The sequence below is a fragment of the Leptodactylus fuscus genome, chromosome 9, assembly GCF_031893055.1.
Source record: "Leptodactylus fuscus isolate aLepFus1 chromosome 9, aLepFus1.hap2, whole genome shotgun sequence".
Classification (NCBI taxonomy): domain Eukaryota; kingdom Metazoa; phylum Chordata; class Amphibia; order Anura; family Leptodactylidae; genus Leptodactylus; species Leptodactylus fuscus.
The window spans coordinates 87,101,847-87,114,484 of record NC_134273.1 but is presented as its reverse complement, the minus strand read 5'-3'; the positions used below and the strand labels follow the sequence as shown (position 1 = coordinate 87,114,484).

The 12,638-nt window shown below is 48.0% G+C and overlaps 2 protein-coding genes across 2 annotated transcripts in view; both read left to right on the top strand.

Moving 5' to 3' along the window:
* IFT122 (intraflagellar transport 122) overlaps window positions 1-7,002 on the top strand; it is a 35,671-nt gene extending 28,669 nt beyond the window's left edge. Inside the window, exons 26-29 of the mRNA XM_075287229.1 lie at window positions 3,018-3,146; window positions 5,880-5,956; window positions 6,078-6,242; window positions 6,860-7,002. Coding sequence (XP_075143330.1) covers window positions 3,018-3,146; window positions 5,880-5,956; window positions 6,078-6,242; window positions 6,860-6,952 — 464 coding nt within the window. The 3' untranslated portion in view covers window positions 6,953-7,002. The remainder of the gene's footprint in view (window positions 1-3,017; window positions 3,147-5,879; window positions 5,957-6,077; window positions 6,243-6,859) is intronic.
* A 3,367-nt stretch (window positions 7,003-10,369) lies between these two features.
* RHO (rhodopsin) lies at window positions 10,370-12,638 on the top strand. The gene is made up of 5 exons (XM_075286620.1): window positions 10,370-10,854; window positions 11,076-11,244; window positions 11,590-11,755; window positions 11,862-12,101; window positions 12,218-12,638. The coding sequence occupies exons 1-5, from the start codon at window positions 10,494-10,496 to the stop codon at window positions 12,344-12,346; spliced, it is 1,065 nt and encodes a 354-aa protein (XP_075142721.1). The 5' UTR covers window positions 10,370-10,493; the 3' UTR covers window positions 12,347-12,638.

The window sequence follows — 12,638 nt, the reverse complement described above, 5'->3', positions numbered from 1 at the left end:
GATGTTCAATGATATTCAGGTCTGGGGACTGGGATGGCCATTCCAGAACATTGTACTTGTTCCTCTGCATGAATGCCTGAGGATTTGGAGCGGTGTTTTGGATCATTGTCTTGCTGAAATATCCATCCCCGGCGTAACTTCAACTTCGTCACTGATTCTTGAACATCATTCTCAAGAATCTGCTGATACTGAGTGGAATCCATGCGACTCTCAACTTTAACAAGATTCCCGGTGCCGGCATTGGCCACACAGCCCCAAAGCATGATGGAACCTCCACCAAATTTTACAGTGGGTAGCATGTGTTTTTCTTGGAATGCTGTTTCTTTTTGGACGCCATGCATAACGCCTTTTTTTATAACCAAACAACTCAATTTTTGTTTCCAAAATGAAGCTGCCTTGTCCAAATGTGCTTTTTCATACCTCAGGCAACTCTATTTGTGGCGTACGTGCAGAAACGGCTTCTTTCTCATCACTCTCCCATACAGCTTCTCTTTGTGCAAAGTGCGCTGTATAGTTGACCGATGCACAGTGACACCATCTGCAGCAAGATGATGCTGCAGCTCTTTGGAGGTGGTCTGTGGATTGTCCTTGACTGTTCTCACCATTCTTCTTCTCTGCCTTTCTGATATTTTTCTTGGCCTGCCACTTCTGGGCTTAACAAGAACTGTCCCTGTGCTCTTCCATTTCCTTACTATGTTCCTCACAGTGGAAACTGACAGGTTAAATCTCTGAGACAACGTTTTGTATCCTTCCCCTGAACAACTATGTTGAACAATCTTTGTTTTCAGATCATTTGAGAGCGGGCTGTCCATGTTCGGCGACCATCAAACTTAACTGAACTTGAATTGTTTTGTAGAAAGAAATGGTCCAAAATACCTTCATCCAGGATCCAGGAACTGATTAAAAGCTACAGGAAGCGACTAGAGGCTGTTATCTTTGCAAAAGGAGGATGTACTAAATATTAATGTCACTTTTCTGTTGAGGTGCCCATATTTTTGCACCGGTCAAATTTTGGTTTAATGCATATTGCGCATTTTCTGTTAGTACAATAAACCTCATTTCAATCCTGAAATATTACTGTGTCCATCAGTTATTAGATATATCAAACTGAAATGGCTGCTGCAAACACCAAAATATTTAGAACTAGAAATGATTAAGATTAATAGGGGTGCCCAAACTTTTTCATAGGACTGTATATATATTAGGTGTAATATATGTATACATCAGAGTCTGTATGCAGGGGGCAGTATAGACTCCGCTCTGGGTGTATACATGTACGTGGGTGGTAGCCATTCCTGCTGCCAGCTTCTATATTGCTTTCTTGTTCATTAATATTACAGCCCTATAAGGAAACCTCAACACTTATTGTTCTCCTTCCCCTAATATCCGGCATTCGGCGTGCGTCTGTTTCCACCATGACGGCCCCCACAAGACGTGTATACAAATCTGTAACTACAAATACGCCGGGTAAACCATATCCATATGGTGCAGGGGATATGTGAGACGTCCTGACACGCAGGGTAGACACGTCCTTCATAGGAGCCGAGACATCTTGTAATGGTTACAGATCTCCATGAAGTCTCAGTACGGTGCAGCCTGAAGGAGTGCTCGCAGTGCCAGGTTTATTATTGTTCTGGATTTGTCATTTATTACTTCTATATCTGGTACAAGGAGCTTACAATCTAATTCCAGTCCCCAAAACATAATATAGAACATGGAAAGAACAGACCTAATGTAAATGTAATGGAGTGTGAGGGGCAAGAGCGCGGTGATGGGGCCCGCCGTAGTGTGTAATACTGGTATTCTGGCTGCCTGTAGCATCCACTAGGGGGAGCTGTATAAGCCTGTATGCATGGAGCTCCCCCTAGTGGAGGATAGCCCACACAGGTACAGAGAGAACATACAGACATGGACAGAAGCGTCGGGAGCCATCCATGTCTGGTAATGTGAGAATCTGTCCTGATCGCGCAGGAGAAAGGAATGCGGCGTATTATAGGACACGTCGAGGCGTCCGCGCACTGCGGTAATTACAGGACAGTAGGTTAATCCTCCTCTAATCCGCATAACAGGATTTAGCCCTCAGTTAAGTGATACGTCTGTCATTTACAGCTATATATAGTCAGACGGTATACGGGGAGGCCAGACAGGACGGAGTGCGAGTAAAGACCCTCACTCAGCGCCCAGACCCGAAATATGGGCTCCGTGTACTTGTCCTGCCCCTGAGCTGAAGCTTCTGCTGTCTTATATTACAATTCGGAGAGGCAAGCGTTAACCCCTACTGTGCCAGAAGGGTGATTGTGCTAGACAGGAGGCATTCAGTCACCGACTAAGACCAGACCCGGGCCCTTTGCTGCAGTTTTCCTGTGACTTGGGTGGTAGACTTCTGATTTCTGACAGGTGCAGGGTTGTAGTGCAGACCATGTTTGGACCCAAATCACCATATACAGCATTGTCCACACATAAACATTGCTATTGTCTGGGATTTATATGTAATCGGTGGGGGTCTGACACCTGGGACCTTCACCGATCAGCTGCAGCATTCAGATGAGCATTGTGGCCTCTTTTCAGAATACCAAGCACAGCGCCATATGTATCACGGTGACTGCGTTTGGAATTGCAGCTCAGTTCCATGCATTTGAATGGGACTGAGCTGCTGCTGTATCATGTGACCGATAAACATAATGTCATCAGCACAGAAGAGGCTGGAGTCGCTTGAGTGTCACTATTGCACCCCGCTGAACACACATTGATAACTCCTTTATGTCAGGCCGGCTGTAGCTGGTGACACAATTGCACCTGACAGAGGGGACGGCAGGTGTACGGGGCAGTGCAGACCTACGCCCCCTCCCCTCCCCCGCTCATCCCTCTTTTTCACACTCAGCAGCCGCTTTTGCAGGATTACCTTTCACCTTAGAAGCTGATTTGAGGTTTAGCCGCTAAGTCTGAGTGATGGACGTCGTCAAGGTTCCTCCGTCCCGTTTTACCCCATTTTCTAGTCTGTTGCTCTCTGGTTGCAGAAGTGCTGCCGCTGGTGGAGTTCTACCTGGAGGAAGGGATCTCCGATGAAGAGGCGACGTCCCTGATCGACCTGGAGGCCCCGAGGAGTAACCCCAATAAAGACAGATGGCAGGAGATGTCCTCGGCCGGTATCCTCAGCCCAGACCAGCGGCTTGTCGTAGACGCAGTAATAATGATCCATATGGTGACGCCCTCCCAGGGTCGGACTGGGGTGTCTAGGGCCCACCAGTGGAATTGTTTCTAGGGGTCTACCACCAGGACCCTGCAGATCAGCGGTACCGAGACAGGGCAGCATAAGGTAATAACATATCAGGAGCCATGGGCACCACTGCACTACCTAAACCTACAGCTACACCCTGTATGGCAAGTGAGCAGCGCGGCTCCTAGAAATGTCACTATTACCTGTAGCCACGCTGTCCTGGAAGAGCTGATCTGCAGAGGTCCTGGCTGTTGTATCATCACAGATGTAATGCTGATGGCCTATCCTAAGGACAGACCATCACTATTAGAAACATGGATAAATCCTTTAGTGGTTGTCCAGGAATTGGAGCAACTCATGTGGTGGGCGGAAGGTGTAAAATAAAAAAGCGCACTCAGCTGTCTCCGTTGTCCGCCGCCAGTGTCCGTTCAGTCTCATGCTGGCGCCTCCTTGCTGGGAGTCCTGTGATCGCTGAGACCAATTGGGTACAGGATTTCCAGAAATGAGTTGCCGCCATGAGACTGAACAGATACAAGCGGGGGGCTGGGGACAGGTCAGTATACTTCTTTTTTTTTTTTTTATATACCTTTCTGGTGGCCGCTACAGTTATCACTCCAGTTTATAGACAACCTCCTCTTAAGGGGTTGTCTGGGCCAAATCTTGTATGGCCACTTCACTGCTACCCCAATACAGTGGCCTCTTCACTGGTCCCCATCATACAGTGGCCTCTTCACTGCTCCCCCATAATGTATGGGGAACAGTGATGGGGCCATTATATTGTGTGGGAGCAGTGATGGGGTAACATCTTGTGCAGAAAGGGGATGTTAAACTGTGTGGGGCATATTAAAGGGGATGTCCAGGGTTAAACTTTTTTATGGCCACAACAGTTTTAGAAATTGCAGTGTGTCCGCCGTGTGTATTTTACTGCAATGTGTGGATGGGACTGCACACACTATATACTTACACACTCAGGCCTGCTTCACATTGTTCAGTAATCCGTTCGGGGAGTCTGCATGGGCCCCCCCTCAAACAGACTACTGAACGCATTAGCAAACGGTGTGCAGTGAAAGCACACGGACCCCATAGATTATAATGGGATCCGAGTGCTTTCCGTGCGGTGTCTGCAGAGAATACGCGGACAGAAAAGTACTTCATCATCTACTTTCCTGTCCACATGATTAGTGCGGACACCATTATAGTCTATAGGGTTCATGTGCTATCACTGCACACCTCTTGCTAATGCTTTTGTTAATCCGTTCAGGGGGGTCCCCATGGGGACTCCCCAAACGGAATACCAAACGCAGATGTGAACCGGCCTTATACATATACTATATATACACACTTTCACATATACATTATGGCATGTATACTCACACATATACATTCATATACCATATACATACTTCTATGAATGTATGAATACTATATATACTCACATATATACATACACTCACACGTACACATTATTATAGCATACTGTATATACTCACACATACCTGTATACAAACACACAATACTCACACAGTATACAAGACACATACTTTAAACAAATGTGCACACATATATACATATTAAATATACATATTTTACTCAAGAATATACTCACCTTTGTCAGAAGCGAAGCATCGCAGCAGACTGTCCCTGTCTTCCCCACACGCTCCGATGTGAGAGATGAGGCAATAGTTTATGAGGGGGAGGGGAGAAGTTCAGGCAGCACAGACAGGGAAGAAAGGAGCGATCACTACAGCGGACAAGTGAGAGGATTACAAGTGGCCATTAGCTAAGGCTGAAGCTTTACCTGGTGTCCTCCTGTATACTGTCCCTATATATTGGGAGGGCACCATGTACAGCTTCTGCATCAGCTAATGGGGGGCCCTGTGTGTTGAGGCAAATGCATTGCTCAGGATCCCGTTTGGGCCCCTGAACAATGTGGCTGCCGTGGCTAAATGAGGAATTAACAGTCGGGGCCCACCAGGGGGGGGATTCATCGGTTCCCCGGTAGGCCAGTCCGACCCTGCACCCTCCATATTATGTCTATGGCTCTGCGCAGGGCACTTGGCCTCATCAGGTTTTCTGCAGCATGGAGACGGTTGTCGTAGGGTCGGGGAGAAGTCTGCACAGGGCACTCGACTCCATGGTGCAGTGTTCTTATGTAGCTGAGCTGGGTGCAGTTTGTTATAGGGCTAAGCCACCAACGTAGCAGAGCAGAGTCCTCAGTGTAAGAGAGATAACACTGCAGTATGAGGGGCAGGCGGGGTAACCCTATATATTCAACTGGGTGTTAAAGGGGTTTTCTAGATTTTTAAAACTGACCTCCTATCTATGGGGTAAGACCTCTGTTTTAGATTAGTACAAGCGCTGCAGTCGGACCCCCACCTTAGACTTGAATAGGACGACCACTGCCGTACTCAGTATGGCCGCTCATGACAGTATGGCAGGTGAGCAAACCGCCGATCTATAGTCGGTGCCCTGTCCGGAGCTGGGTAACCCTTTAATCCCTGGTGGGTGATGTCACTGTGTGTCCCAGGTCGCCCCGACAAACCATGACATCAACAAGTGGCTGGAGGAGAAGAGAGAGATGATGCTGATGGACCCGGGACAGGTGAGTGTGATCGATCCTCACGGCGTTCCTGGCATCGTTACAACCTTAACCCCCAATAAGACGCGCAGACTCTACGGCTGGACGAGGACAACGCAATCCTGGACGACGACCCTTTCACTGCAAAGTTAAGTTTTGAGGTGAGAGATTTTTGGGTTCATAGTTCACAGAATGACGGTTTAGGGCCCGAGTGCTTCCAGGGACGTCACAGGGGCCCGCAGTCCCTTCTCATTTAATTGATTTCCCTACAATCTGTTGCAGCAAGGCGGCTCCGAGTTTGTCCCCGTGATTGTGAACCGTTCGGTCCTGCGGTCTATGAGCCGGCGAGACGTGATGGTGAAGCGATGGCCGAAGCCCCTGAAGTGGCAGTATTACCGCTCCCTGCTCCCCGATGTCTCCATCACCATGTGTCAGTCCTGTTTTCAGGTACGTGATACCCAATAAGGTGCCACAACAGTAACAAAAGTGCCAGGCTGCCATTTAATGGCTGCTGTACAGAGGTCTCCGAATTTCTGATACAGAGCGCCAAATCTCCTGCGTAGCGTTGTATGGTAAGATGCTGCATGTCTGGATCCACCACTAGGGGGAGCTCATTGTATGCAGATCCAATTGAGCTCCATAATAATTGCATCTTGAGTGAGCTCCCCCTAGTGGTGTCTGCAAGCAGGTGGAATTGTAACTGATCTGTCTCCGTGCAGGGAATTTGGACCTCTGTATCAGGAAAATGCAGCTCTGACCTCTATGAATATTTACCGGGTCTTACATTCTGTGTTGTACATAATCCCTGGGGTGGAGCAAATGTTAAAGTCACCCCCAGTAAGGCGCACGCAGTCACCTTGTGTAACCTAATAATAAGAGGGGATTAGGAGGCTGCAGGTAATGGGCGCATAGACCTCCCCCTTACACAGTGTTGTATCTTCTGCTGTATCTAAGCTCAGCGTGTCCTTAGCCTCACTGGTGTCTTCAGGATGATGAAGCTAAATGACAAACTCGGCTCTGCTACCTCTCTGCACCTTCACTTACTGAAGCTTCTTATCTCTCAGATGTTCCACACAGAAGACTACGAGCTCCTCGTCCTCCAGCACAACTGCTGCCCGTACTGCCGGAAACCCATCGAGGAGGCGAGCCAGTGCTGAGGCCGAGAGCGCCCCCTGCCCCCCAACACCAGCAAAACCCAAAACCCAACACGTCTATTCATATTTTATATAAGTTATTAAAGCATTTCTATAAACGTAACGTCTGTATATCCAGTGTTATATAAGTGGCACAGCAGACTGTATATACAGGACAGGATTAGATACAGCAGACTATCACGCGGGATAGGATTAGATACACGGCTCAGTATACAGTATCACGCGGGATAGGATTAGATACACGGCTCAGTATACAGTATCACGCGGGATAGGATTAGATACACGGCTCAGTATACAGTATCACGCGGGATAGGATTAGATACACGGCTCAGTATACAGTATCACGCGGGATAGGATTAGATACACAGCTCAGTATACAGTATCACGCGGGATAGGATTAGATACACGGCTCAGTATACAGTATCACGCGGGATAGGATTAGATACACGGCTCAGTATACAGTATCACGCGGGATAGGATTAGATACACGGCTCAGTATACAGTGTCACGCGGGATAGGATTAGATACACGGCTCAGTATACAGTATCACGCGGGATAGGATTAGATACAGTGGTTTATTATAGTAGCAATCAGTCTTAGATACATCTCAGCAGAATCTTTTCCTCTGCTGTCATGTTAGGCTGGAGTCAGACATGAAGTCTCTCAGCAGTCTTACATCTGCAGCCAGTGGTGACTTCGGCCTAAAAGACTGAAAACTTCTCTCTCTTTAGCCCAAAACCTACAAGTGTGATGTCAGCCTAAGACCTTGTGCACACACGTATTATGTAGGCTGGAGATTCATTGCAGATTTTGCTCCATTCTTTGAACCAAAGTCAAGAATGGCAACAAAAGGAATGGAAACCGTCTAGAAATCTGCTCGGTGCACAGGAGAGGCAGAAGAATGTCCTAGAAGGCGTTAGCTCGAAAAAAAACGCTAAAAAATTATATCAGCGTTTCTGCAGCATGGGACTGGAGTCTTAGGCCGGCGTCTATGTCAGTATATTGTCCACTATATATGGCCCCGTACACACAGCTATAGGAGGGGGCCACATCACGGTGCAGGGCCCTATCCCAGACACCAATCCTTGGACCCGCCCACTTCCTATAATGGCGGTTTGTGGTGGTGACGTCTTCTCCATCCCAATCCGGAGTCCATGTGAACACAGATCTATTTATCCCTCCGGCGTCTTGAGATGACTGACAGGACTGATGACCTCAGCGCTCGCGGCTTTACTGAGCTGCAGCGTCTTCACCGGGGATTGTTAACTAATTCCCTGCCGCAGCCATACCAGCGCCCTATACACTGCCGCATTAACCCTTCAGCAGCCAAATGTGGGGGGGTCTCCTCCCAAAAATACACAACACACAGGTTCCCAAAATATCAGAAGGTGCAATCTAATAGGGCCGACTACAGGGGGATATTGCAGGATCACATGGGGGGGGGGGGGGGGGGGCACAGACTTCTGTCTCACACCCGAGCACCACACGTAATGTGTTCAGGCCGAGTCCACATCTGTTATACATTGTCCATTGGAGGATCAGAACAACGGAGAGAGGAATACTGCTATAATAGTGGCTACATATGGAGCCTGACACACCGCACTGACTATAATGGGATCTGATGGGTGTCTGCTCTTTCATCTGACGCACATGTGAACAAGGCCCTACCAGACCGTTCTGGAAAGTGGGTGTGGCCAGGAGGCGTAAAACACCCCGCATTTATTAAAGGGGTCCCCAATGAGCAGCAGAACGGGAGACCGAAAGCCCCCCTGTGACCCGAGGCCTAGTGCACTCCCTGCTATGGCTCCAGCCGCTTCCACAGATCTCTTGTTGTCTATTGATGGATCCGACATAAAGAAGAGAAGAAGAGCGGCAGACAAACTGTCTCCCATAGCAACCAATCACATGACTGCTTTCACTTTCTATTTTGCCTTTGAAAAGCAGTCATGTGATTGGTTACTACAGGAGACGGAGATAGCATGTCATAGAAACCGTAATAAATATCTCTGAGTATGAATATAGCATGTCATTAGTATATACACCCCGAGCACCGAAATATATACAGGCCGACCCCTACAGGAGACACTAGGAAGCCAGCAGAATAGTGAGCGCAGCTCTGGGGTATAATACAGGATAAGTAATGTAATGTATGTACACAGTGACTGCACCAGCAGAATAGTGAGCGCAGCTCTGGAGTATAATACAGGATAAGTAATGTAATGTATGTACACAGTGACTGTACCAGCAGAATAGTGAGTGCAGCTCTGGGGTATAATACAGGATAAGTAATGTAATGTATGTACACAGTGACTGCACCAGCAGAATAGTGAGCGCAGCTCTGGAGTATAATACAGGATAAGTAATGTAATGTATGTACACAGTGACTGTACCGGCAGAATAGTGAGCGCAGCTCTGCAGTATAATACAGGATAAGTAATGTATGTACACAGTGACTGCACCAGCAGAATAGTGAGCGCAGCTCTGGAGTATAATACAGGATAAGTAATGTAATGTATGTACACAGTGACTGCACCAGCAGAATAGTGAGTGCAGCTCTGGAGTATAATACAGGATAAGTAATGTAATGTATGTACACAGTGACTGTACCAGCAGAATAGTGAGCACAGCTCTGGAGTATAATACAGGATAAGTAATGTAATGTATGTACACAGTGACTGCACCAGCAGAATAGTGAGTGCAGCTCTGGAGTATAATACAGGATAAGTAATGTAATGTATGTACACAGTGACTGCACCAGCAGAATAGTGAGCACAGCTCTGGAGTATAATACAGGATAAATAATGTAATGTATGTACACAGTGACTGCACCAGCAGAATAGTGAGCGCAGCTCTGGAGTATAATACAGGATAAGTAATGTAATGTATGTACACAGTGACCGCACCAGCAGAATAGTGAGCGCAGCTCTGCAGTATAATACAGGATAAGTAATGTAATGTATGTACACAGTGACTGCACCAGCAGAATAGTGAGTGCAGCCCTGGAGTATAATACAGGATAAGTAATGTAATGTATGTACACAGTGACTGCACCAGCAGAATAGTGAGCACAGCTCTGGAGTATTCATGTCACCCTAATAATCTGGCAGTAGTAGCGCACACTGATCACTATATGGGGGACACTTCTTCTATCTACTCTATATTATACACATTCCAGGGCTGTTTTGGGGCTCACCCTCCATTCGGGCCCCGGCTTCTCTGGATGACCTGGATTTGCTGTCACTTTCCTCTCCTGTGTTTACCGCTCAGACAGGTGTAGTCTTAATACGTTTACGAGAAGCCAATTAACACTTTGCCACCTTAGCTTGGATTACAGATGATTAATAGGGACCTAAATCCTTTGGTGCTGACACCGGCAATGGCGGCTTACTCAAGGTGGCACGTTATAAGGCGCCGGGGTCTGCGCTCACTCTGTAGAGCGGCTTTGTCAGGAACACAGGCTTTTCGGGTGTCCCTGAGAGGAAGAAGAAACACAAAAGGGGTTTCTTATTAGATTGGGGGGGGAGGACCTTAAAGAGCCGCCACTATGAATGGAACAGAAGGCCCAAATTTTTATGTACCCATGTCCAACAAGACTGGGGTGGTCCGAAGCCCATTTGAATACCCTCAGTATTACCTGGCAGAGCCATGGAAATATTCCGCTTTGGCGGCTTACATGTTCTTGCTCATTCTTCTTGGGTTCCCAATCAACTTCATGACCTTGTATGTGACCGTCCAGCACAAGAAGCTCCGAACACCCTTAAACTATATCCTGTTGAATTTGGCATTTGCCAACCACTTCATGGTCCTGTGTGGATTCACCATCACGATGTACACCTCAATGCACGGATACTTCGTCTTCGGCCAGAATGGATGCTACTTTGAAGGCTTCTTTGCTACCCTTGGTGGTGAGTTCACAGCTTGGGGTGGGCAATGGTTCCTCGTGGTCTAGGAGGTGGCCAACTCTTTGGCTGGAATCGCACCCCATAATAGAAGAGATGGGGGGAGGCGAGTGAGAATACTTGGGGAAGTTGAAGTCATCTTCCAGTACCGAGGTCTCCAATATCCCAGGACTATGATAGGAAATTTATCAAAAGTTTTCCTAAATACTTGTTCTTCTCTCTGACAGGTGAAATCGCCCTCTGGTCCTTGGTGGTCTTGGCCATTGAACGATATATGGTCGTCTGTAAGCCAGTGAGCAACTTCAGATTTGGTGAGAACCACGCTATCATGGGTGTAGCCTTCACCTGGATCATGGCCTTGGCCTGTGCTGTCCCTCCACTCCTAGGATGGTCCAGGTAGGTCCAGAACCATTGTATGACCACATAGTACTACAACCCCCATCATGCAATACTGCTGAGCTGTGTATCTAATCCTATCCTGTGTGATACTGTATACTGAGCTGTGTATCTAATCCTATCCTGTGTGATACTGTATCCTGAGCTGTGTATAAAATCCTATCCTGTGTGATACTGTATACTGAGCGGTGTATCTAATCCTATCCTGTGTGATACTGTATACTGAGCTGTATCGCCGGTCTCTACACCAGTCCCTGGGTCTGCGGGGAGGCCCCGGGGTCATTGACTTGCCTAATCCACCTGGGGGCGCTCACTATCTCACTATCATGGCTGTATTATTTCCAGATACATCCCTGAGGGAATGCAGTGCTCATGTGGAGTTGACTATTACACCCTGAAGCCCGAGGTCAACAACGAGTCCTTTGTCATCTACATGTTCGTCGTCCACTTCCTCATCCCCCTGATTATCATTTTCTTCTGTTATGGCCGCCTGGTGTGCACTGTGAAGGAGGTGAGTGTGACGGCAGTGAGGTTCGGGGCACAGAGTGTCTCGCATGGGTCATGGCAGCGTTTTGGGCGACGTCTCCTCACAGTGATCTCTGTCTTCTCTTCTCCAGGCCGCAGCCCAACAGCAAGAGTCAGCCACCACCCAGAAGGCCGAGAAAGAGGTCACCAGAATGGTCATCATCATGGTGGTCTTCTTCCTGATTTGTTGGGTCCCCTATGCCACTGTAGCTTTCTTCATCTTCACCCACCAAGGCTCTGAATTCGGCCCAGTCTTCATGACCATCCCAGCTTTCTTTGCCAAGAGCTCTGCCATCTACAACCCTGTCATCTACATCATGCTCAACAAGCAGGTACGAAACCTCCGCTGACCGATCCCTGGCCGGACCCTCCATCTCCGGACTCCTCCATATTGGGATAAGGAGACCAATGGCTTCCAGTCAGTAATGTCTCTGCTTTTCTTCCACAGTTCCGTAACTGCATGATCACCACCCTGTGCTGCGGCAAGAATCCCTTTGGAGATGAGGATGCCTCCTCTGCTGCCACTTCCAAGACAGAAGCTTCTTCTGTTTCTTCAAGCCAGGTGTCTCCTGCATAAGACCTTCAACCAGACCTGTCTCAGGGTCCGCTGCCTCACTCAGCTCCCACTCTCCCAAATCCGTCTTCTTCTTGCTAAGGCGGCGAATAACGCAACGCTCCCCTTCCATTACATTAAACGTATCTGTTCCTCCAGAAAGAAGAAGAAGAACCTCGCCGCCCCCCTTCGCTGCTGAAACCGACTTGATTGCTTTGCGATGCAACGGGACCCTTACGGCAGCGAAGGGGTCGTCCTCCGAACACTCCAAGAATTCCTTCGAGACTGTAAATATCCCACTAGTTTCTAAAAGAAA

What these genes read in the sequence shown, in the direction of transcription:
- RHO (XM_075286620.1), top strand. Translation starts at nt 10,494, where the DNA reads ATGAATGGAACAGAAGGCCCAAATTTTTATGTACCCATGTCCAACAAG. An exon ending in CTTCTTTGCTACCCTTGGTG is followed by an intron (nt 10,855 to 11,075) that starts GTGAGTTCACAG and finishes TCTCTCTGACAG; the next exon opens with GTGAAATCGCCCTCTGGTCC. An exon ending in CCACTCCTAGGATGGTCCAG is followed by an intron (nt 11,245 to 11,589) that starts GTAGGTCCAGAA and finishes TATTATTTCCAG; the next exon opens with ATACATCCCTGAGGGAATGC.